The sequence below is a fragment of the Quercus robur genome, chromosome 6, assembly GCF_932294415.1.
Source record: "Quercus robur chromosome 6, dhQueRobu3.1, whole genome shotgun sequence".
In the NCBI taxonomy this organism is placed as follows: Eukaryota; Viridiplantae; Streptophyta; class Magnoliopsida; order Fagales; family Fagaceae; genus Quercus; species Quercus robur.
This window is the reverse complement of record NC_065539.1, coordinates 7,733,673-7,755,306: the sequence shown is the minus strand read 5'-3', so window position 1 is coordinate 7,755,306 and position 21,634 is coordinate 7,733,673. Positions and strand designations below refer to the sequence as shown.

Genomic DNA, 21,634 nt, shown 5'->3' with positions numbered 1-21,634 from the left:
CCAAAACCCTTTCCTTCATTTTTTTTCTTTCTTTCTCTGCTGCTTTCGAAGGCTCTTCGCGCACACGATACCCGACCCGATTCGTTTACATTCGGATTCGATGCTTTTCATATCTCTCATCTGGTAACCAACCCAAACCCTTCGATTATCTCACAAACAAAAACCCTAGAAGGCTCAACCTCCGATCGCTCCGCCATGGGAGACTTCAACGATGCCTTCATGCGCAACCCGCAAAACGCCGCCGTTCAGGGCCGCACCAAAGTCCAGAACCGCGCCAACGTTCAACAGCTCAAACTGGTTCGTTATCTCTTTCTCTTTCACGATTCGTCGTTTTATGCTTGTGAAATTCTTAGGGTTTTTGTCGTTTTGTCATAGTTTTTAGGGGTTCTAGCTATCCTCACTGTAACCCTAGTTCTTAGTGTAAAAATAGCTTGATCTATATTTTCACTATATGGATTTGTTAATTATTAGCTGGATTTGGTTCAAATTGTTGATTATGCATTCTTGATTTTCTTTTTTGTGTTTGTTTTTTGGATTATGAAACTGACTAAAAGTTCATTGGGGCTTTTTCTTTTCCGATTCAAAGTATTGCTAATGGGATTGATTTTTGGCTTTGTAATGCAGATTGGGCAGAGTCACCCCACTGGTCTAACAGCAAACTTGCTGAAGCTCTTTGAGCCTCGGCCGCCTTTGGAATTTAAACCGCCTCCAGAGAAAAGAAAATGCCCGCCATTAACAGGTTTGATGGGCCTTCTAGAGCGCGTGTTTGGTGTTGTCTTCGATTTGACATTAGTTTTGTATGTTATAACATGATTTGTCTTTCTTCTTATATAATTTATGAAGGGATGGCGCAATTTGTGACTAAGTTTGCGGAGCCTGGAGATGCAGAATATTCTCCACCTGTCGTTTTGGGTGAAACTCCTGTAAGATGTTACACTTCTGCAGGGTTTGATCCATGTTCAAGTGTTTTACATTAGATGATCATCATTTGGCTCTATTATAATTTCTTGAATGGATTACCCAATTACTAGTGTTGTTTCTTTAAAGCTTTTGTATATGGCTTATTTTATTTTCTTTGAATTCATGGTTTCAAAAGCTTTTTCAACTTTTTTTTTTTTTTTTTTTTTTAAATGTAGGTAACGGAAAACTTTTATTAAAAAAATATAGCCAACCCAAGTACACTGGAAATGTAGTACTATAGGGGCAAAAACATCAGGAACCCAAATTACAATGATCAATAAGTTTTAACTGCTTTAAAGGAACCATTTCAAGGAAGATGCATAATATTTATTGTTTCAACTGAATGATCATGAATTACGTGGATGATTCTCTTCAGTCAACAAAGGTGTTACTAATGAAGAATGCTGTTCAATGATTACAAATTAGAAATATAACTCAGCTGAAATGACCCTAAACCTGAACTACTTGATCAACTTTGAGTTAAAGGCATTGCTTTACTGTGAGTAGAATTTTGACTTGTTTATTTGCTTTTTTTCCCCCCCTCTGTAGCTTTTCTTGGAAATATAATATTCTACAGCCTCTCTGTGGAGCTTCTCCTGATGGTTGTTTGAATCTTCCCTTTTTTTTATTTTGTTTTGTTTTGTTGTGTGTGTGCCTACTTGTGAGTAAAACACTGCCAGAGGAGGAGCTACAACTAAGCAATTCCAACCATCTGCACAACCCCTGGCCTGAGGGGAAAGTGTACAAACTAAGCAACTTAAGCTTACAACTAGGAAATGCATAAATGTAACTTGGTTTTTTGCTCCATATCTGGTTTTGATAAATTTTTGTGGATCCAGACACAAAGAAGGGCTAGAGTACATGCGTTAAGACTGGAGATGGGTGCAGCAAAGGCTGCTGAGGAGCTACAGAAATGTGAAGACACTTATATCTTTCTTTAAGGTTTTTGAGTTTAATAGCTTCAGTATGTTTGTTCTTACATGTAATTTTTATGCAGATAATCCACAAGAAGACCCAAATGTTTCTGGAGATCCATATAAGACATTGTTCGTGGCTAGACTTGTGAGTGATATTGTCTTTGTACTTTGGATATTCCAACTTGTACCCAATTTTTTGTTTGAAATGACTTATTATTCATGTTGTCTACTTGCAGAGTTATGAGACAACTGAAAGCAGAATCAAAAGGGAGTTTGAGTCTTATGGTCCAATCAAGCGGGTAGGTATTTTGAGCATTCCCTGCGGGGGTTCGGTAAGAGGTTCAGTTCTGTGGTAGCTTTATCCTTTCTGTTTATCTTATTTATAAAAAAAAAAAATTATTTTCTGAGAAGTTTTTTTTTTTTCCAAGGTTTTAAAATGTATTTACAATCTTACTATTTGTTTTTTAAAGGGAAAAATTGTATTTTACTGAGCTCTAAATTATATTTTATATTTTCTCAAGCTTACTCCTATTAGACCCCTAATCAAGCCTGTTAATATAATTTCCACTTAATCAACTGGTCCGCTTTCAGTCTATTTGATTGAAATAATGAATCACAATCAAAAAGTTCTACTCTATCAGTAATTGTAGTGAAGATTCTGTTCGGCATTTATTTCAAGTCTGAAAGGGAGAACATTCAAATGTTCTTTGATTTAATATACGATTCTTGGAGCGTGTGCGAGTTGGTAATAAGAGCACTGGTATCACCGCCAATTTTCTGGAAATGGCTAATGGGTTTGTTCCATTAATCCTTTCATCTCTCTTGATATAGTTGGGTTTAGAGATCTTTCTGGGACTTGGATGTGTCTAGGAATTACTTAAGTTACTACATATTGAGTAATATCCCTGGTAAGGAGGTGATTATTGCATTTAGTGAAAGTATTTTTCATCCACAATTTCCTACCAACCCAATTCCAAAGATGGTGGTTCATCCTGCACAGCAAAACTGAAAATTTTAGGTTGATCAGAGCAGTGATGCATTATGCCTTTTGGCTTTATTTTCAATCCTCAAGAGGTGACTGACAACTTCTGTTCTTTATCCTGCACTGGGTAAAACATGTCGGGAGTATTAGCATCTCTCTCCTTTGCTTGAATTTTTAGCACGTGTATTTCCTGTTGCTAAAACTTTTATTGTTCGCTTTAAAGGCTGTCAAAAACATAGCAGCAGTTGAGAAGATTTCCTGGTATTTCTTATACTATCTATAGCTTTCTAGTTATTAAAATAATTTAAAATCCCTGGTAAGGGGAGACTAGTCTGTTCAACAACTGGTAAATTGGCCACAAATACATCAGTTTTTCCGCAACTCTAGCTGGTGGTGATGCATCTCGCGATGGGAAGCTCTATGAATTGAAGGTGAGCACGGCTAATGAGGCATAGTGCCTGTCTGCCGTGCCATTTAGGATTTACTATTTTAACTTCTTTTTTACCATTTCGTCACTTAGTGATGGAATTAAAAAGCATTAGATTGTATTTTATGGCTCTGGTTGAGATCTGATTTCTTTTAATTACTGGTGTTTATTTGTTTATTTCTTCTGTGTTTTCAGGTTCGATTGATTACTGACAAAGAATCAAATAAACCTAGAGGCTATGCTTTCATTGAGTATTTGCATACACGGGACATGAAAGGTTTGCTTCATTTTAATGTCTGTTATTCTATCTTATATGCTTCATGTTGTATGTTCTAAAACTTCTTGTATACATTAAACAGCTGCATATAAACAAGCTGATGGAAGGAAGATTGATGGTAGAAGGGTGCTTGTGGATGTTGAACGTGGTAGAACTGTCCCAAATTGGCGTCCTCGCCGACTTGGTGGTGGGCTAGGAACTACCAGAGTTGGAGGTGAAGATGTTAATCAGAGATACTCAGGGAGGTAATGACTGAATTGGACATCTGCATGCAACATCATCTGTTGAACAAATTCATGCTTCAATCTTAGTTATCAAAACTGAACCGGAGATTGACCTGGCTGAAAGACCAGTTCAGTGGTTCATTGGTTGAATTGTAGGTTTATTAATTGACTAATTAATATATTTTATAATTACAAGAAATAACTAAAATAAAGTGAAAATGGCTATTCAGTTAAATTATAACTAAAAAATGTCACATGACATAAATTTAGAAAATAGGCCATTCTACAATTTTGGAATAAATTTTAATTGTATCAAAAATTAAAATTAAATAAAATTTGACCATAATTTATAAATAATAAAATTATTAAAAAAAAAAAACGTTTTTGAAAATTACCAGTAGGTGCTTTAATAGATCTCCTAGCTTAAGTGCTTGAATAGTTGATGCCTTCATGGCTTACAAAATAGTGAAAAAGAAAAGGAGAAGCATTAATGGAGAATGGAGTGACCAAAGTCTTGACAATTAGAAAATGCACAGCTTTAGCAAAAAAAAAGACAATGCACAGACGCACAAGTGAATCTGTGAATGTAGTGAGTATTGATGACATGGGTCAGTGAGTGGGACATTACATAAATGACTGGGTATTAACTATTAAATATTATAGTAGGGTAGACTTAGGAAGCATGGAAACTTCAATTTTGCTCATATACCTGTATCTGATAGTAACGAATACCTCCAGGATACTCTGCATGTGTGTCCCAGCTTTATTTATTTTTTATTTTTTGAAAAAAAAAAGGTGCCAATTCTGGAATATATGAGGCCCTGATATGGTCGTAACCCAATCCTCCTAATAGTGAGAGATAGCCCAAACTGGTGAAGAATTTTATTTTTATTTTTTATATATTGGTTTCAATGTTAAACACTTGCCTAGTTATCTTTTATTTACCCTTTTGGATCTTGTTTTGTATTCTAAACATCATTTAAAGGCCATGGACTCACTTTATTATCCATTATTGCTCTTAACATGATATATGCTTAACAATATATGAAAATAAATGCTTATCAATATATAAAAAATAGAAAAAAAAAATTAATAATTAATTAATACTTTTTGTATCCTAGTTTTCAAGAATTGTTGTATTGCCGTATCCTATACCGTACTCATATTGGTGCTTCTTAGGGTAGAAGCTAGTTGCTATTAGGTTTGATAATTGACTTAAATACACTCAAAAGTAAAAAAATAGAGTCTTAACTACTTTACAAGTTTGTTAGGTTTTTCTTTTCTTTACCATTATTTATCCACGATTACACAGTTTTCCATGGTTTTCCACAGGCTAAAGCAGCTTAATTGCTTAAACGGTATTTAGGTCTACCATTCCAAACTAGGTCACAGATCACAAAATTTGTGGTTGAACCGGCAGTACGGTTCGGTTTGAATAACACTGGTTTCAATACATGCTGTGTTATAACCTTATTGATAAATCTAAGATATGTTAAAATCAGATAGCTTACTGAAAATGATAACTTAGTTTTGATGTGCTTTGTGCATCTTCGCAAGTAGATTTGGTTATAGAAATGTTCTCTTTAGATCTGGGAATTTTCTGTGCTAATGTTTTTAATTGGAATGCCTGGGACTTGTAGGAAATTATTTTAGTATGTTAAATGTTGCATGTCACCTATAAAAAAAAGATGTGCATATCATTCAAGCAATAATATCTTTGAGTATTAATTTTGCAAAGTATCTTTGATACATATCGTCAGTCCAGTTGTTTACATAGATCCTTTAAGATGTTTTACTGCACAACATGTCTGGTTTTCTTAACTCTTAATTTTAATTGTTCAGGGAGCAATTGCAGTCAGGAGGACCATCTCACTCTGAGGAGCCAAGGGCACGAGAGGATCGGAGTGCAGACCGGTAAGATTTGTTCAAATTGTTTTGCATTTCATTGTTTTCATTTGAGCCTTAGCTGGTTATGTATGTGCTCAGCAATAGATTAACACTTCTTTTCCGTAAAGAAATGGTTAACACATTGATCCAGAAGTTTCATGTTTAATTTTAAGCACTATTTTTAACTTGTCTATTTAAATGACGGTCTGGATAGAAATTTTTAGTTTCTGCAAGATAATTGTTGTTCCACAGCTTCATCAGTGCACTTTATTTTTTTAATTGATTTTGAACGAATTGATTTCAGGGATAGGGAAAAATCACGTGAAAGGGGAAGGGACAGAGAGAGGGAACGGGAGAAATCCCGTGAACGCTCCCATGACAGGCATAGGGAACGTGATCATAGGGAGGATAGGCACCACAGAGATCGTGACAGGGACAGGGATAGGGAGAGAGAAAGAGACCGGGGTCGGGATCGTGACCGAACACGTGATCGTGATAGAGAGCGAGGTCGGGATCGTGGCCGTGACTATGAGCGTGATCGACACAGAGACCGTGATAGGGAGCGCGATCGTCCTCGAGAGAGGGAGAGTGAGAGAGACTATGATGTTGAAGACCATGACCATGACCGCGGGCGGTCTGGTGATAGGGAATCTAATTATGATCGGGTTGAACCAAAGCATGAGAGGGACCGACATGGTGAAAGAGAGCGGGACCATGATCACGCTGAACCAGAGGATGATCGGGGATGGTATGAACAGCCTGAGCATGGGCATAAGCATTCAGACCCAGACCAAGACCAAGACCCTGACCACTATGAGCGTCGTCGAAGTCGGAGCCAGTATGATCATCTGGATGTCCAGGATGATCATGACCGTTATGACCAATATCGTGATCGTGGTCATGACCAATATGAGCGAATGGAGGATGATGATTACCATTATGAGCGTGCAACATCTGAGTCACGTGAAAGGGAGAGAACTCGAGATCCAGAGCATGAGTATCGACGATCAGAGAGGTCACTTTCTCGGGAATACGAGTATTGAGGCTGCTAGTACAACTTAACTTGTGCTTTTGCTGGTAAGTTTTATATGGTTTCTATTTTTGGGTGTCTGATTTGGAACTGTCTTCCCTAGTATACCCAATGCTTTGTTTGTTTGTTTTTTTTTTTTTTTTTTTAATGACTTCAGGGCATCATTTAATCAAAGCTCAGGGCTGTTACTTGGAGCAACTTCATTCTGTATGGATGTTCAATTCTCTTTTTCACTTTTCAGTGTTGACTAAACTCTCTATTTAAAGGTTTTATGACTGAACTGCTTGAGGATTTGTTCTTGTGCTGGTGATTTTTGTTTTTGATGTTTGAGATGGAGTGAGACTCTGCTGGTATTTTATTTGCAGGTTTTTTTTTTTCTTTTTCCCCGCTTTTTTCTTAAATTCTTATTGTAAACCTTTTAGACTCTTTAGGTATTAATGGACTTTATTACTTTCGTACGAATGTGTCACATTTCATTATTTGTGCCTCCTTTACATTCCAGCCTGTGTGTTTGCGTGGGTAACAACAATTTCTACGGATTAGCTTTAGTCTTTAAATTCTTTGCGGCAGGATCCTATAGAGGGCCTTTTGATATTGTAGAATGCGCTGATATCCTTTTCAAAATTGGGTCATTGCATGTTTTGATATTAACCATTTAATTACCATTGCTGCACGAAAACCAAAGCATGTTGGTTTATCTTGGAAGACGTTTAAATATTGCTGTGCGGTTCTTGTAGCTTCAGTATTTGCAATTATTAAATGTGCATTTGTTCATGTATTCTAGATATTGTGACGAACTGCTTATTTATTATAGGATTACTAATGTTTAGCTGCCAGGAGCAGTGTCAGATTTTATAGGGCAATTCCTTTTTCTAGTTCTGCTTATCATAGCCCCAAATTTTCCTGAGCTACAGAGGGGGGACAGGTTGTGGGAACCAATTTAAGGGGCGGGCTCCCCTCCCGTTATGGTATCTCCAGTTTTCTCATGTTTTGACACCAATGAAAGTCACGTGGCAAGCAACAAATCCTAAGGTTATAAATAAGCCACATAATTTTCTCCCCCTTTTAACCCTTTTCAGTTTTCAATAAAATTTTTCTGGGTTTGCTTTAATCACCTGTTAAGAAAAATGATCTTTCAAAATCATATTTTGATGGTTTCCACTATCACAAAATGATCAGCCACTCCAGACCCATATCTAGGAAGCTCAAGAACTCTTTCAAGAGCTTCAAAGCTTTATATAACAACTTTTGTTGGAGAACACAACAATGAATTGGGGCTTTGATTTGGGTTTTATTAAATTGTGATTTGAATGTGAAGAGAAAAGCCAATTAATTGGATAAATTAATAAAAAAAATTAAGGAATAAAAGATTAGAGAAGAACATCATTGCTGCTTTCAAAGCTTTGAAGTAGGAGAGGAAGCTTTCAAAGCTTCCATGGCTGATTATTTCATAGCTTTCAAAGCATATTCAAAAGTCTCATGCCAAACCCACAACCCATTGGAACTCCCACGGCCAGAAATCCATATCAAACCCAATGTCTCACCTCCCCAAGCTCGCCAGAGGACCTCAATTTCACACGCCTCCACCAGGACGAGCCTCGATGCTCATAGCGGCATAGCCATGAAACCCACTGTGTCAATCCAAACAGCCATGGTTTCTTGTTTTGCTATGCCAATCTTAGCTATGAAACCCACAGTTTTAGTCCAAACCCATTGCCATCAAGTTCCGATCTGCCAATCTGGATGCATCTGATGCTCAGGTAGGTGAGGTCCGTTTAGGGTGGGGATGTTGGGGAAAGATGCGAAGAAGAAGGAAATACAAAAAATTGAGAGAAAAAAGTGGTATTTGACATGTGATTTTTCTAACCTTAGGAATTGTTGTTTGCCACATGTCTTTCATTGGTGTAAAAACATAGAAAACTGGAGATATTATAACGGGAGAGGAGCCCGCCCCCCCAATTTAAGGTCAGGGTCATTTGTCCTTCCCTTGAAGCATTTATTGTTTGCTACCATGCTTATTTAAGCGGAAAAATACTAATTATCTTTTTGTGATTAATGACACATCAATTTATAAGGCTTAGGTAATAAGATTTGTAGTATCTTTATTATCACTCATTTAAAAGTGGCCACTGCTCTTCAGCCTTGCTTGTTACCTGACATGCTATTTGTTAAGACTCTTTTTTTATATAAATGTTGGGGATTATGTTGATGGTAATTTAGCAGTGTTGAAATTAGTGACTTGTGTGCTGTATGAAATGCTAAATGATTGTGGTAATGTTGAGCAAGTGGCAATAAGGTGGTCAGTGTGGAAATGGCACTGATAGCGGCTTTATCATTTTATGACCTTATTGTAGTTGTAGATATAATGATGGTGGCAAAAATACTAAAATAGTAATGGCAATACACAATGTTTATAATGTTTATGATGGTAGCAATAATGGTAATGGTGAAAGCAATGATTACAATGGAAATGTTAATGATAAGAGTGATGGTGGCTGTAACGATGACATATTTGGTTCCTGAACGCTTTATTTTGGATAAGCTCTTCTGGTTGATCCATATTTGAAATATTGTTTTCGAGTTTAGAAATATTTATAACAATTTTTCTTTTGAAAGGAGGATTATAAGAATAAAGGCTAAAATTCAATTTAGTCCCTTGACTTTACTTCAATGGTTAAATTAGTGGATTTTAAAGTTTGGTTTTTGTCAATTTAGTTTCTTATTTAGGTAAAACTTAGGAATAGTATCCAATTAATTTTTTTTTTTTTTGGGGGGTGGGGGGGGGGGGGGGGGGGGTGTGTTTTTTCATTCGTTTATACAATCATGTGTGTTAACGTACTGCACTTGAAGTATTATGCATCTGATTGAATTTGTTAACAAACGAAGTCTTTAAACATGGTTTACAATTTTTTTAAATAATACTCGTCATTCAACGAGATATATTAAATCATACATCTTTAAATTTTAATTAAAAGAACTATTTAAACGACAATAATAAGAAAGCCAAAAAAAGAATTGCAGAATTGGTTTTCTGGAAATAATAGAAAAGGAAAAAGGAGGAAAAAGTTTCCCGATTTTGGACCAGAATTTTCTCGCCAATTATAGCCAGGACTATGAGAACTGCAATATGGATATGGAATCAATTTGAAGGAGGAATTCGATACGTGCAACTTCTTGCTCACATGACACATTGCCATTTGTGATAGACAAAACAGTGTGGGCTATGTATTGGGCTGGACTGGTCCGAGCCCGATCTATCTAATGAATAGAATCAGTTTCAAACACTGGTCTTTGGAGCCTCGCTACAACATCTTTGCTTGTACTATAAATTTAATTTGATTATATGTATTGGGGAGACACTGTGATGGACTGAAGGTGGTATCACTATCAAGTATCAACCACTAATCGACATCCCATCTTGGTTTTCTTCTTCCTTTTTTATAGTTAAGTCCAAAGTTTTGAAAAAAGAAAAATATATAGCTAGTCTAGTTAATTTTTGTCTTTGTATTAAATCTCTTGGATTAAACTAAAAAATCTAAATTTACCAAAAATCAATTAATTAAAAGACAAGAAAACGTCATTTCCCACAATTTTTTTTTTTTTTGAGAAAATTTTTTCCCACCATTTAACCTATACATCAAGGATTTTAATGGGTCCTTAAAAAAGTAAACGCAAGTCACGAACCAAAAATAAATTTATCCAAAACCATATTCAAGGTTTTTTTTTTTTTTTTTTTGAGTAGAATATTCTAGCCTTTAAGGGTTGAAAGAATGCATAAGTGTGTAAGTATAATTGTGCATTCCGATTTTAAGCATAATGATTTGCTCATTTCGATTATCAATTCCTTGTTGTAATTGACACAAATATAAAAATTCACAACTGATTATTCATGATGATCTACCCCGCGTAGTAGACATAAAGTAAAGGGCAAAATTTAGGTATAGCACTTAAGGTTCTGTTTTGGAGTTCATAAGGGAAGGGAATGAAATGAAATTGAATGTATTTAAGTAAGGGAAATAAATGGAATGGAATTGAATGGAATGGAATTAAGTAACCTTGATTGGATGTTTTAAAATAAACGAATGGAAAGGAATGAAAATGAATGGAATGTAAGTAATCTTGTTTGAGAGCAACAAGGAGGGAATGGAATGGAATCATTTTATGACAATATTACTATTAGACCCCTATTTTAAAATAAAGAATTGAATATACAGGGGTATTTTGAGAATTTTAGTAAAAAAATCATTAAATCTAACTTCATTCCCTCCCATTCCTCCCAATTTCGGGGGGAATGAAACTTTGAGATTTTAAGGGGAATAGAGAGGAATGAGTGTTCCCTCCTACTTAAACTCTCAAACAAGGGAATGAGCTTTCCATTCCCTCTATTAAAACTCTCAAATAAGGGAAGAGAAGAATATTCTAAAATGATTTTTTTCATTCATTTCCATTCCATTCCATTCTCTCCTCCCAAGCGGGGTAGATGGACATAAAGTAAAGGTTCATCTCTTAAAATTCAGCTATGTAACTATTTAACTAAAAATACACTTTCATTCCATGAGAAAAAAAAAAACTATATAGTTGAATTTTAAGAGAGAAATCTAAGGACAATATCTAAGATATTGTACCTAAGTTTTTCCTTAAAGTAAAACATTGTGAAACTCCATAATTTGATTATAAAATTTAGACACAACTTGTAAGAACTTAATAGCAAATCATTCTTCGTGGAAGGGATGAGGAATCTCTAGCCAAAAAGAAGTACAAGGCACAATTCTAACATGTGGTTAATAAGATTCACAAGATTCATCCAAATTTAACACCATCGTTGAGCCCCTTCCTCTATTTTGAGTCACAAGATAACTTTCCACAATAATGAAACTTTCCTATTTCTTGTGTAAAAAACGTATCAAGTATTATAGTGGGGTGAGGATAGACATCCATGTCTAAATCCATGTTTTTAGACAATCTAGTGGAACCTACCAAATGGTATATAGGGTCACGATAATGTCCTAGTAGGAGTCTAAACATTATGCTTCATTGAGAAGTCAATAATGGGATTGTGTGGAAAAAAATGTAATTGTAATGTGTAAGTTTTTGTTTGGAAAGTGAAACGGATAAAACTCAAAGAAGAGGCCAAGAACCAACTGAAGCAGCCATGAAGCTTCATGGCTTTGCTTGCTATAACGGGTGTAATAGCAGTAGTACCTTTGCTAACTGTGGATTCTTTATAGCCGTAGACGTTTAGTGCAGAAAAATCCGTACTGCTTTTGTCTTCGAAATTTTATGTTGCTTCTTCGAAATTTCCAAAGGCACCTCATTGGCATTTGTTTTAAGAAAGGTCATGATTTACTACCTAACCTTGTTCAAAAAAATAGATGGTAAATAACAACAAAATGAAACAATAAGTTTAGGAACACAATTTTGCAAATTTTGTTTCATAACTTTTAACGTGGTCTATTGCAGTAAATTAACATAAAAGTGATGTAATTTCAAATAATATCTGTATATTACTGAAAGGTACTTGCTAGTTGCTTGAGAGAGTTTTAGTTTTTTAACAACAATTATGCACGGAAATTTTATAGCCTTCAAGGGATTTTGTCCAAAATATATCAATAACATTTGTGATTGTTGTGGTGAAGATATGCATGGTTGGGAAAAATTGTGGAGGTCAAAGGAGCATGGCCAAAAATCACATTCACTCAGAGATAGATCGTTTTCAAAATTACTGGTTTAATTGTTCATAAACCACCGGTCCTATATGATGTTGGAAAATTTTCAAAGGCAACTTCATTTCTTGTCAATCATACCAAGAAGTCATGCCAAAAATCCGGAAGTAGCTATGAAGCTTCCATTGTAGCGGAAATCAAAGTAGATGCTTCAGTGTCACTGCAATGCACAGTTTTCGAATTGAAAAAATTTAAAAGTTTATGCAAATGCCACAGGGATTAACATGTAGCTTACCAAAGAAGAGCACGATTATTAAAAAGTAATAGCTTGACTTGCAAGGTAGCATTCTAAAAAAAGAGGGGGCTACGGAAGAAAGACAAGATACTAAACTTTTTGAAAATCCTTAAATACTTTATTTCACATGAATCTAAATTTATATATATGGTATTAATTTATTTCATACAAATCTTTTTCTTTTTTTTTTTGAGAAACCATTTCACACAAATCTAAATGTATATATATGGTGAAAGTTTTTTATTATTTAATAGTGTTCCTTACTTGGTAGAATACATCTTTAAATACATTGAAAAATTAACTTTACATTAAAATAGATCATTTTCATTTCGGAGGTTTTAATCAGCTTAACTGGTAAATTTTTTTGTCATTAAATAAGGAATCTGGGATTCAACAATTGAATATCTTAGTATAATAATAACGAGCAATCATCGTGAGCGAATGTCATAAGTTGAAACTTTCTTAAAAAAAAAAAAGATCATTTTCATTTCAAAATAAAAAATGATATATTACACAAAATAATTACAAATACATGTAACTCACTAAAAAGCAATTTCGAAAAAGATAGTTATATTTATTTTATTTTCACTAAATATTTGTCACTTTGCAATCTTACATAAAGTGTAAGAGAGAGGTATTTGTAATTCATGAACAATCCCTTGCTGAGGTGAACCTCATTGACAAGTAATGAGAAGCTTACTACTCCCGCTTCCAAGAAACTTCAAGTACGCGGTAGAAGTAGAAAGATGATAAAACGTTATAATTTGTGTTTGATATTCATTCTCACTCCTATTTTGAAATTTAATCTTTCAAGTTTTTTTTTTTTTTTTTTTGAAATTCTTTCAAGTTGATAATTGTTCTTCTTGTAAGGGAATCTGATATTTTGACTTTTGCAAGATTCATAATTTGGAGGCATTGATGGAGATGAATTGTTATTAAGTAAAAAACAAACAACAGAACTAGAGGTAATACGCGTTTGAAGGACAATCTATTTATTGCCCAACATAATACTACTGATGTGTGTATATATATACATATAGGTTAGAATACCTGGTTAGAATAAATTCTGCTTCGTAAAATAAGAAATATGTTTTTTTTTTTTTTTTTTTTGAGAAGGCAATAAGAAATATGTATTCAAATCTCACCTACACCTAAAAAAAATTATTGCTAAAGGTACTACAAATTTTACTACATAAAACTTACAAATTGGTTGTAATAAATGTGATTGGTGGGTTTGAACTACCACATGAAAATATTTGAGCTGTTTCTTTTGTAATTGATACACATAGCACTGCAAATTCAAACATGATAACGGTTATTATTTTGAACATATAAATGGTTACTAAAGGCAAACTCATCTATCTGAAAGCTGTAAGCAAAGCTAAAGCAAACATGAAAAAAATTAAAAAATCAAATATGTTGTCAGTGATTTGGCCGAACCATCGCTTTCATAAAATTGATATTCACGTGAAAATAACAAGAGGCACTCCATGCTTAAACTTTTGGAATGCTAAATTTAATTATATCTTAAAAAATCACAATTTTTTGATAACTATTGAGATGACTTGCTACAATTGTTGTATAATAAAAGTAATACTAAAATATAAAATAGAAAAATGTGAAAACAGTTCATCAAAAAAAAAAAAAGGTGAAAACAATGTTGTATCAATCATAATTTATTACTTTAACAAATTGTGGGGGGGGGGGGGGGAATTTTATTTTGTATCTCATATTATTCTTTTTTTTAAGAGAAATTCATCTAGAAAATTATCAACATAATTTCATCCCAAAAAAAGAATGCAGCTAGGCCAACCCCATAATATTGTAAACCCAAAGCCCCATGGGGCCCACCCATTTTGTGAGAGCTCGGTGCTCCAAGACTAAGTAAGTTTTTTTTGTAAACACTAAATGTCTATGACACAAGCAAGAGTGCAACTTGTCATCTCATGAACACAATTTTTTTTTCACAAATTGCAAGTTGTAAATTGTAATTTGTGCAACACACTTTCACATAGGTTTACTATGTACGTTACATTTTTTATTCACCGATTATAATTTGCACTTCGTGTTGGTTTGGATGAACCGTGAGATGAATTTAAATCCAATATTAGACACCAATTTTTTTTAGGTACAACTGTACTTTTGTTTAACTTATTTTTTTAAGTTCAATAAACTAATAAAAATAAACTCTCCCAAATAAACATTAAGTTCATTGTTCATGAGTTGTATCAATAAATTTCATAAAGTAAAGGAATTGTTTTTTCCTTCCCCATAATTTTATATTTTAGTTTATGGGTATGAGTTATCCAAGGAAAACGGATAAAAGGTACAAGTACAACAAATTTGAAGCACTCCAAAAAATTTCAATTCCTTTTTTTACATTATTACTCAAAAAAAATCCACATCAATAGGACCACAGTGAAAGAGAGAGAGAGAGACAGCAGAGAGAGAGAAATATAAATGTAGACAATAGGCGGGTACTGAAAGAGTGCATCCCTCATTTCTTAAATTTCTTCATTGTTTTCCCAATCCTAGTGTGACAGTGCTCCTGGAAAAGTTAGAGGAAGAAGAGAAAATTCATAGTTAGGAAAGGAAATTAGAACAGATAAGCAAGAGTTTTCAGAAGTCATACATAGTAGCTTACCTCGCTTTTAGCTTTGCAAATTGTCTACATGGCTCAGACTCAACTGAACCACAGAGCTTTAGCAGTATCAACTACAGCAGCAGCATGGTTTTTGTTTTGGTGCCTAGTCATGTTGAGCAATCTTTGTTTTGCAGAAAGACAGCTGAAAGATAAACAGCCAGAAATTTTTGTTGAGAAAGTAGAAATACAAAGCTTTCTACCTAGAATTGTTCATTTCTTCTGGCAGGCTGGCAAGTCTTCTTATGAGCATGTTTGGCCGGTGAGTTTTAGTCTATGTCTTGAGCTTAGTATAACTTTTATGGCACATTGACAACTTGAAGAAGAGGAAATACTTTTTCATGATTTTTCTTTCTTTCATTTACCATTTCAATATCTTCATTTTGGTATGTATTTATTGGTTGAGCAGGAAATGGAATTCAGCTGGAAAATTGTAGTGGGAACAATAGTTGGATTCTTTGGTGCAGCATTGGGTAGCGTTGGAGGGGTTGGAGGTGGTGGAATTTTTGTCCCAATGCTCACCTTGATCATTGGTTTTGACCCCAAGTCTTCTACTGCCATCTCTAAATGTCAGTATTGTCTACTTAATTTACTTCACATATTTTAGTTTCTTCACAAAAGTTAAACAACATTTGCATAAACTAATTCTTCTTCGGATTTATGGCTTCTTGCATGCATGCTTCACACACATGGATGTATGTAACAAAAAACTGAGTATGCATGAGTGCTTCATTTGTACATAGTGCACATATATTCATGCTTACATCAAATGCTACATTTAGTGTGACATTCTACCATGCTAAACTTGATGCCTTTGCACATCTTTTTATTAGGATGCTTCTAAAATATATGATGTATATAATTTTACCTTCTACATTAACAGCTTTGATTCTGTGGCTACAGGTATGATCATGGGTGCAGCGGGATCAACTGTATACTACAATCTGAGGCTTAGACACCCAACATTGGACATGCCCCTAATAGATTATGACCTGGCATTGCTCTTTCAGCCCATGCTCATGCTAGGAATTAGCATCGGAGTTGCCTTCAATGTCATGTTTGCTGATTGGATGGTCACAGTTCTGCTTATCATCCTCTTCATCGGTAAATTTCCCCCCCCTTTATTAGAAGCATTTCATTGCTAGCTAGTATTGATGCTAATGAATATCAGCCCATACTACTAGTTGTAGTTAATACAGAAACACAAAACACATAGTACCGTATAATTTCCAATTTGGTTTGATAATCATATTTTAATTCCATGTGTATCTTGATCATGGTGATGACTATTCACTTGAAAACACAATCTGCCAATGACTTCCATATCACTTAATTGCATTTAGAATTTCTTCTTATAACTGAAACTTTTGCAATTAACACTGAAACTTATTGATGCCAGGTACATCAACAAAAGCTTTATTCAAAGGTATCGATACATGGAAGAAAGAGACAATGATGAAGAAGGTAAGATTTTCCCCTAATTATTTCATAAGCTAGTAATGGATATCCATTGTTTTCGACTTACTAACGCAGGGATGGAAATGCTACTTGACTTTCAGGAAGCATCCAAGCTGCTGGAATCAGAATCCAAACCCAATGGTGAGTGCCTGTGGTCCTCTTCAAGCTCAATTTTCCTTTAAAAATCCCAACTTTTTGGTAAATATATCATGTGTTAAAAGTTATAACCAAAAATGATACTGAGATATGATTGGCAGCTTATCTAGTAACGAACTAATAATCCATGAAAGTTAAATTTATATTGCCTTCTATCAATTCTAACATACTTGCCTTCTACTTTCAGTATATATGAGTATGGAAAAAAATTAGTCCTCATACCTAGGCCAGCCATATGATCAAAAAAATGAAATGCTTTCCAATAGAAAGAATCTGAATCAGAATTTATGCAGATCTGGTTTAGGATTGTGCATTGTGATCAACTAATGTATTATTAAGCAAAATCACTAGATTGGGACTAAAGTTATTTGGGTATAGGTATCTATACAAAAGTTTCAATAAATTAAATGCAAAACGAGAGCTATTAAAATTTGAAATTTTACTGTTGAAATTTAATTTAGGAGGAGTGAAATATTTGTTCACTAATCTTTATGTAAAATAAGAGGACTGGCATCATAGGATATGATCTTAAATAGGTATAGGGGTAAACAATTAGTTCTTTTTACTTCTTGCTTATAAGAGGACTAACCCCACAGGATCTTAGAAGGGGAAAACATTAGCATGAAAGCTACACACTGTCATGCTGGATCGACTTAACTTTGCCCCTCATCATTTATTAAAATGAAACCAAAAGAATTGCATAATATGCATATGCTACAGCCTCAAGTTGTTTGCTTTTGACTGCACCATTTAACTGCAGCAGCCCCTCATTGTTTATTAATATGAAAGATGCACTTGAATTTATAGTACAGACTATAATTGAGCTAAATCTGAGCCACATTACCTACAAACTAGAGAAAATCGAACTGACTCACAACACCAATCAGATGGAATGTGATCAGAAGTTTCCTGACAACTAGTGAGACTGAGTTTCACATAAAACAGATATTATGTTAAACCTAGGGTTCAAACCAAGTGTATGTACCTCCTGTTCACATAATATTTTGGTTAAGTAACTCGTTTAGATGCTATAATTCACTACTTTCTAAATCACAAAAAACAACAAATAATAGTGAGAAACACACTGGTTTACACCCAAGGCCCATACTTGTGATGCAAGAATTGACGAGTCCTGCCATTCATACTGGCATCTTCACCCACTGTCTATGTTTGCAAATTCCTAGAGTGAATAAGGTCCCATAAAATTCCTTGACGCCTAGATTACAACTTCTTCAAGCCAAGAATGTGTCATTCTTTCATATCAAACAAATTAAGAAAAAGATTATGCTAATTCCACCAAAAACCGCACCATCCACTAATACTTAAATCTTCCCGACAACAGTAGTACAAAAGCAAGATGAGAACTCACATACTAACTAAGAGAGATTCCCTATAAATATTGTATTTGAGAAAAGATTTTACTAAACTCCTGAACTGCAGATGGTTCCAGAGAAGAGTACAAAGCCCTACCAAGTGGTCCTGCTGCTCCAGAAGAAGAGGAGGTGAGTAAAAGAATGTTAAAATGTCTTTTCTGCAATAGTCTTTCAAGAATTCTCGGTTACTTGTTATTATTTTGTTACTTTTGCTGTTATACTGTAACTATCACCATCTCATCCAGGTTCCCCTAATACGCAACATATACTGGAAAGAAGTATCACTGCTTGTGTATGTCTGGGTGGCTTTCCTTATTATTCAGATTGTTAAGGTAAGTTGTTGGACTGAAATTTCATAGGAGGAAGTATGTTTTTGAAGTTTTTCATCTCCATTGCTAGCCAAAATGAATTTACCACTGTCCTAATTAAATTTATATAGCAGTAAGTTTTCTTGGCTTCCTGTTGATACTAGACCTGTCTTGCTAGTCATCCACCAATTCAGTTGTTTGACTGTCAACACTCATCATGAAGTTGCTTTGTATTAATGAATGTCTGTCTTTATGAAACTGTATGCAGACATATACTGTGACCTGCTCCACCGAGTACTGGGTTCTGAACTGCTTGCAGGTAAATTTTAACCTAAAATAGCCATATTTCTTTCAAGATACTTCCACTGCAAATTGGTGCTCACAGTGATTTTCTAGCTTTTTTAAGCTTCACAGATCAAAATCTATAACCAATGGAAAATTTGAAAAATTCTTGGAAAAAGATTTCTTGTTGAATTATAAACCCTAAATTACTAGGTTATATATAGAAACAGCATTGTCAAGTAATTACTAGCAAGGAAGAGCAGGAGCAAATTGGTCCAACACAGTAGTGAGCAGGCACCCTTCTACTTCTGGGGATAGAAAAAAAGATGTTATGGCAGCTCTCTAAGAAATATTTAAAATGATATACTTATGCAGAAGGCATGATGGTCCAGCCAAAATTGGCACGTGAGAAAACAAAATCTGCCTCTAGAGATATCTTATGGCAACAAAATCTTGATACTCGTATATTATTTAAAGATTAATCATGTACTTTAATCAAGTAAGTTTGAGAATCATGTACCTAAGACACAGAACAAGCCTCTCTAGTTATATAAATATCATATCTTCCCAGGAGAAATCAGCTCGACATAATATTTCTCGTTGTACAGGTACCAATCGCTGCCTCAGTCACACTTTTTGAAGTCATATGCTTATACAAAGGGACCAGGGTAATTGCGTCTAAGGGCAAGGAAATCACAAACTGGAAGTTGCATCAGATTCTTCTTTACTGTAGCTGTGGTATAATAGCTGGTATGGTTGGTGGATTGCTCGGGCTAGGAGGTGGCTTTATCTTGGGACCCCTTTTTCTCGAATTGGGAATTCCTCCTCAGGTATATTAAGAATTTTCATGCATTTTCTGCTCTTAGTCCTCTCACAGAAATGATGTTAGTCGATCCTTGAGCCTAGATAGGTTGTAAAGGATTGGGGTGGAGTGGATCTTATTGATAAATCTTGTCTAGCACAGATTAAATAAAATAAAGGTATGGCGATGAAAGGTAAGGGCTACATGGGACAGTAGCAAGGGAAAGAGGTAGTTTTATAAAATAAAGGTTCATCAGTTATCAAGAAACAAGTGATTCATTTTCTCACTACCAGTAAGCCGAACTTGATTAATTCAACTTAATAAAACTTTGGAACAAATCAGAGGCAGAAAATGAGTTTGGTTCTTGGCAGAAAAATTATTTCCTGAATCAATAAACTTTCAGGACATGTAACCTGATACCAACATTATATTACCTCCTAAAGATTGGAAATCACAGCTGGAAATTATCAGGGTACAAAAAAAGCATACCACATTCAAAACTCTGATTGAAACACACACAAAAAGTTGAAGCCAATTTATAAACCTGTGCGTTTTGCAGGTTGCAAGTGCTACATCAACCTTTGCAATGGTATTCTCATCGTCCATGTCTGTTGTACAATATTACCTTCTCAACCGTTTCCCAGTTCCGTATGGTAAGTAACTAATGCTGACTACTAGATCAGGTTTTCTATACAGGAAGGAAACTCATAGAAACTGTAGTTATTGCCATACAGGTATCAAAATTCATTTTAATTTAACTCAACTCATATTTTTCTCTTTGCTGCAGCTAGTTATTTTGTTTTAGTTGCAACAATAGCTGCCTTTACTGGTCAGCATGTAGTGAGAAAGATAATCGCACTCCTTGGCAGGGCATCAATAATCATCTTCATACTAGCTCTGACCATCTTTGTGAGCGCAATCAGCTTAGGTATATGACTCTCTAGCTTTGCATGATTTAAAAAATAAAATCATAAATCATGACTAGATATCAAGATATTCCAGCCTCTTATTCCTTTTATTTTTCAAACTAATGTGCTTGATTTTTCTACTGTATATTACAGGTGGGGTGGGCATAGCGAATATGGTTGAGAAGATGGCAAATCAAGAGTATATGGGTTTTGAAAATCTCTGTCACGAGTCTTAAGTACGTTTGAATTGGATATTGTTGTGGAATTTCTCAACAGAGAGCATCTATATCCACACTACAATATTCAGCTTTACATAGACACCCATTTTCCCATTTGGTTTCAAGCAAAGATCATGTAATATCTATGTTATTACTAGATGTTCAATTCATTATATTTATTTCCTGTGGAACTTCACCATCTTGTCCTACTACTCTAGATTTGAAAACACGCCCATGATCCAAGAATTCTGTAAGCTCCCCCATTTAGCACAATAATATGAAATGCCAGGTTTACTTTTTACACTATCCTTATGCTCTTTAAGATTAGATGTATCTCTCCATGGACAATTATATCACATGTCGATTATTTTGGGAAACAAGATAAAAAGATAAAGTTACTTATTTATATGTTTGAAAGAACTTTAAATTTTGCACTGCAAGAATTTTAGATTGTTACTGCATCGTTTCGCATTTGCAGCATCATGCTCTAAGTACTAGTTCAATGTAAAAATACATATATTTCAGATGTGTATATTGATGTTAACACAAAACCATTGCGATCTAAAACAACCTTATTTTAAGAGGCCGGGCACTGATTGAGCTGATATTCTGACTTCTGAGGCACTTCCTCTGCCCAGTAGTCCAGAGGCTCCATGTCCTACCATATTGGCAAAATTATTCATTATTTCATTATGCATTCTGAAGGGTGTCAAACAAGTTCACGTGATAAATGATTTCTTCTCCTATTTCTGTAAAATAGTATGTTCTTCCCATTTTTTAGAAGGTTGCTTTCCTAATTCCACAATCCAGGGGTTTAATCAATTAG

At 34.7% G+C, this 21,634-nt stretch overlaps 2 protein-coding genes across 2 annotated transcripts; both read left to right on the top strand.

Moving 5' to 3' along the window:
- LOC126732552 (U1 small nuclear ribonucleoprotein 70 kDa) lies at positions 1–7,162 on the top strand. Its single transcript, XM_050435476.1, has 11 exons — positions 1–297; positions 625–739; positions 844–923; positions 1,800–1,875; positions 1,958–2,022; positions 2,114–2,176; positions 3,482–3,563; positions 3,646–3,808; positions 5,630–5,701; positions 5,979–6,751; positions 6,862–7,162. The coding sequence occupies exons 1-10, from the start codon at positions 196–198 to the stop codon at positions 6,715–6,717; spliced, it is 1,557 nt and encodes a 518-aa protein (XP_050291433.1). The 5' UTR covers positions 1–195; the 3' UTR covers positions 6,718–6,751; positions 6,862–7,162.
- Positions 7,163–15,128: 7,966 nt separating this feature from the next.
- Positions 15,129–21,114, top strand: LOC126732551 (sulfite exporter TauE/SafE family protein 3-like). Its single transcript, XM_050435474.1, has 12 exons — positions 15,129–15,565; positions 15,713–15,872; positions 16,207–16,407; positions 16,703–16,767; positions 16,863–16,902; positions 18,358–18,419; positions 18,536–18,622; positions 18,867–18,917; positions 19,489–19,710; positions 20,242–20,335; positions 20,470–20,610; positions 20,744–21,114. The coding sequence occupies exons 1-12, from the start codon at positions 15,335–15,337 to the stop codon at positions 20,824–20,826; spliced, it is 1,437 nt and encodes a 478-aa protein (XP_050291431.1). The 5' UTR covers positions 15,129–15,334; the 3' UTR covers positions 20,827–21,114.
- The last annotated feature ends 520 nt before the right edge of the window (positions 21,115–21,634 follow it).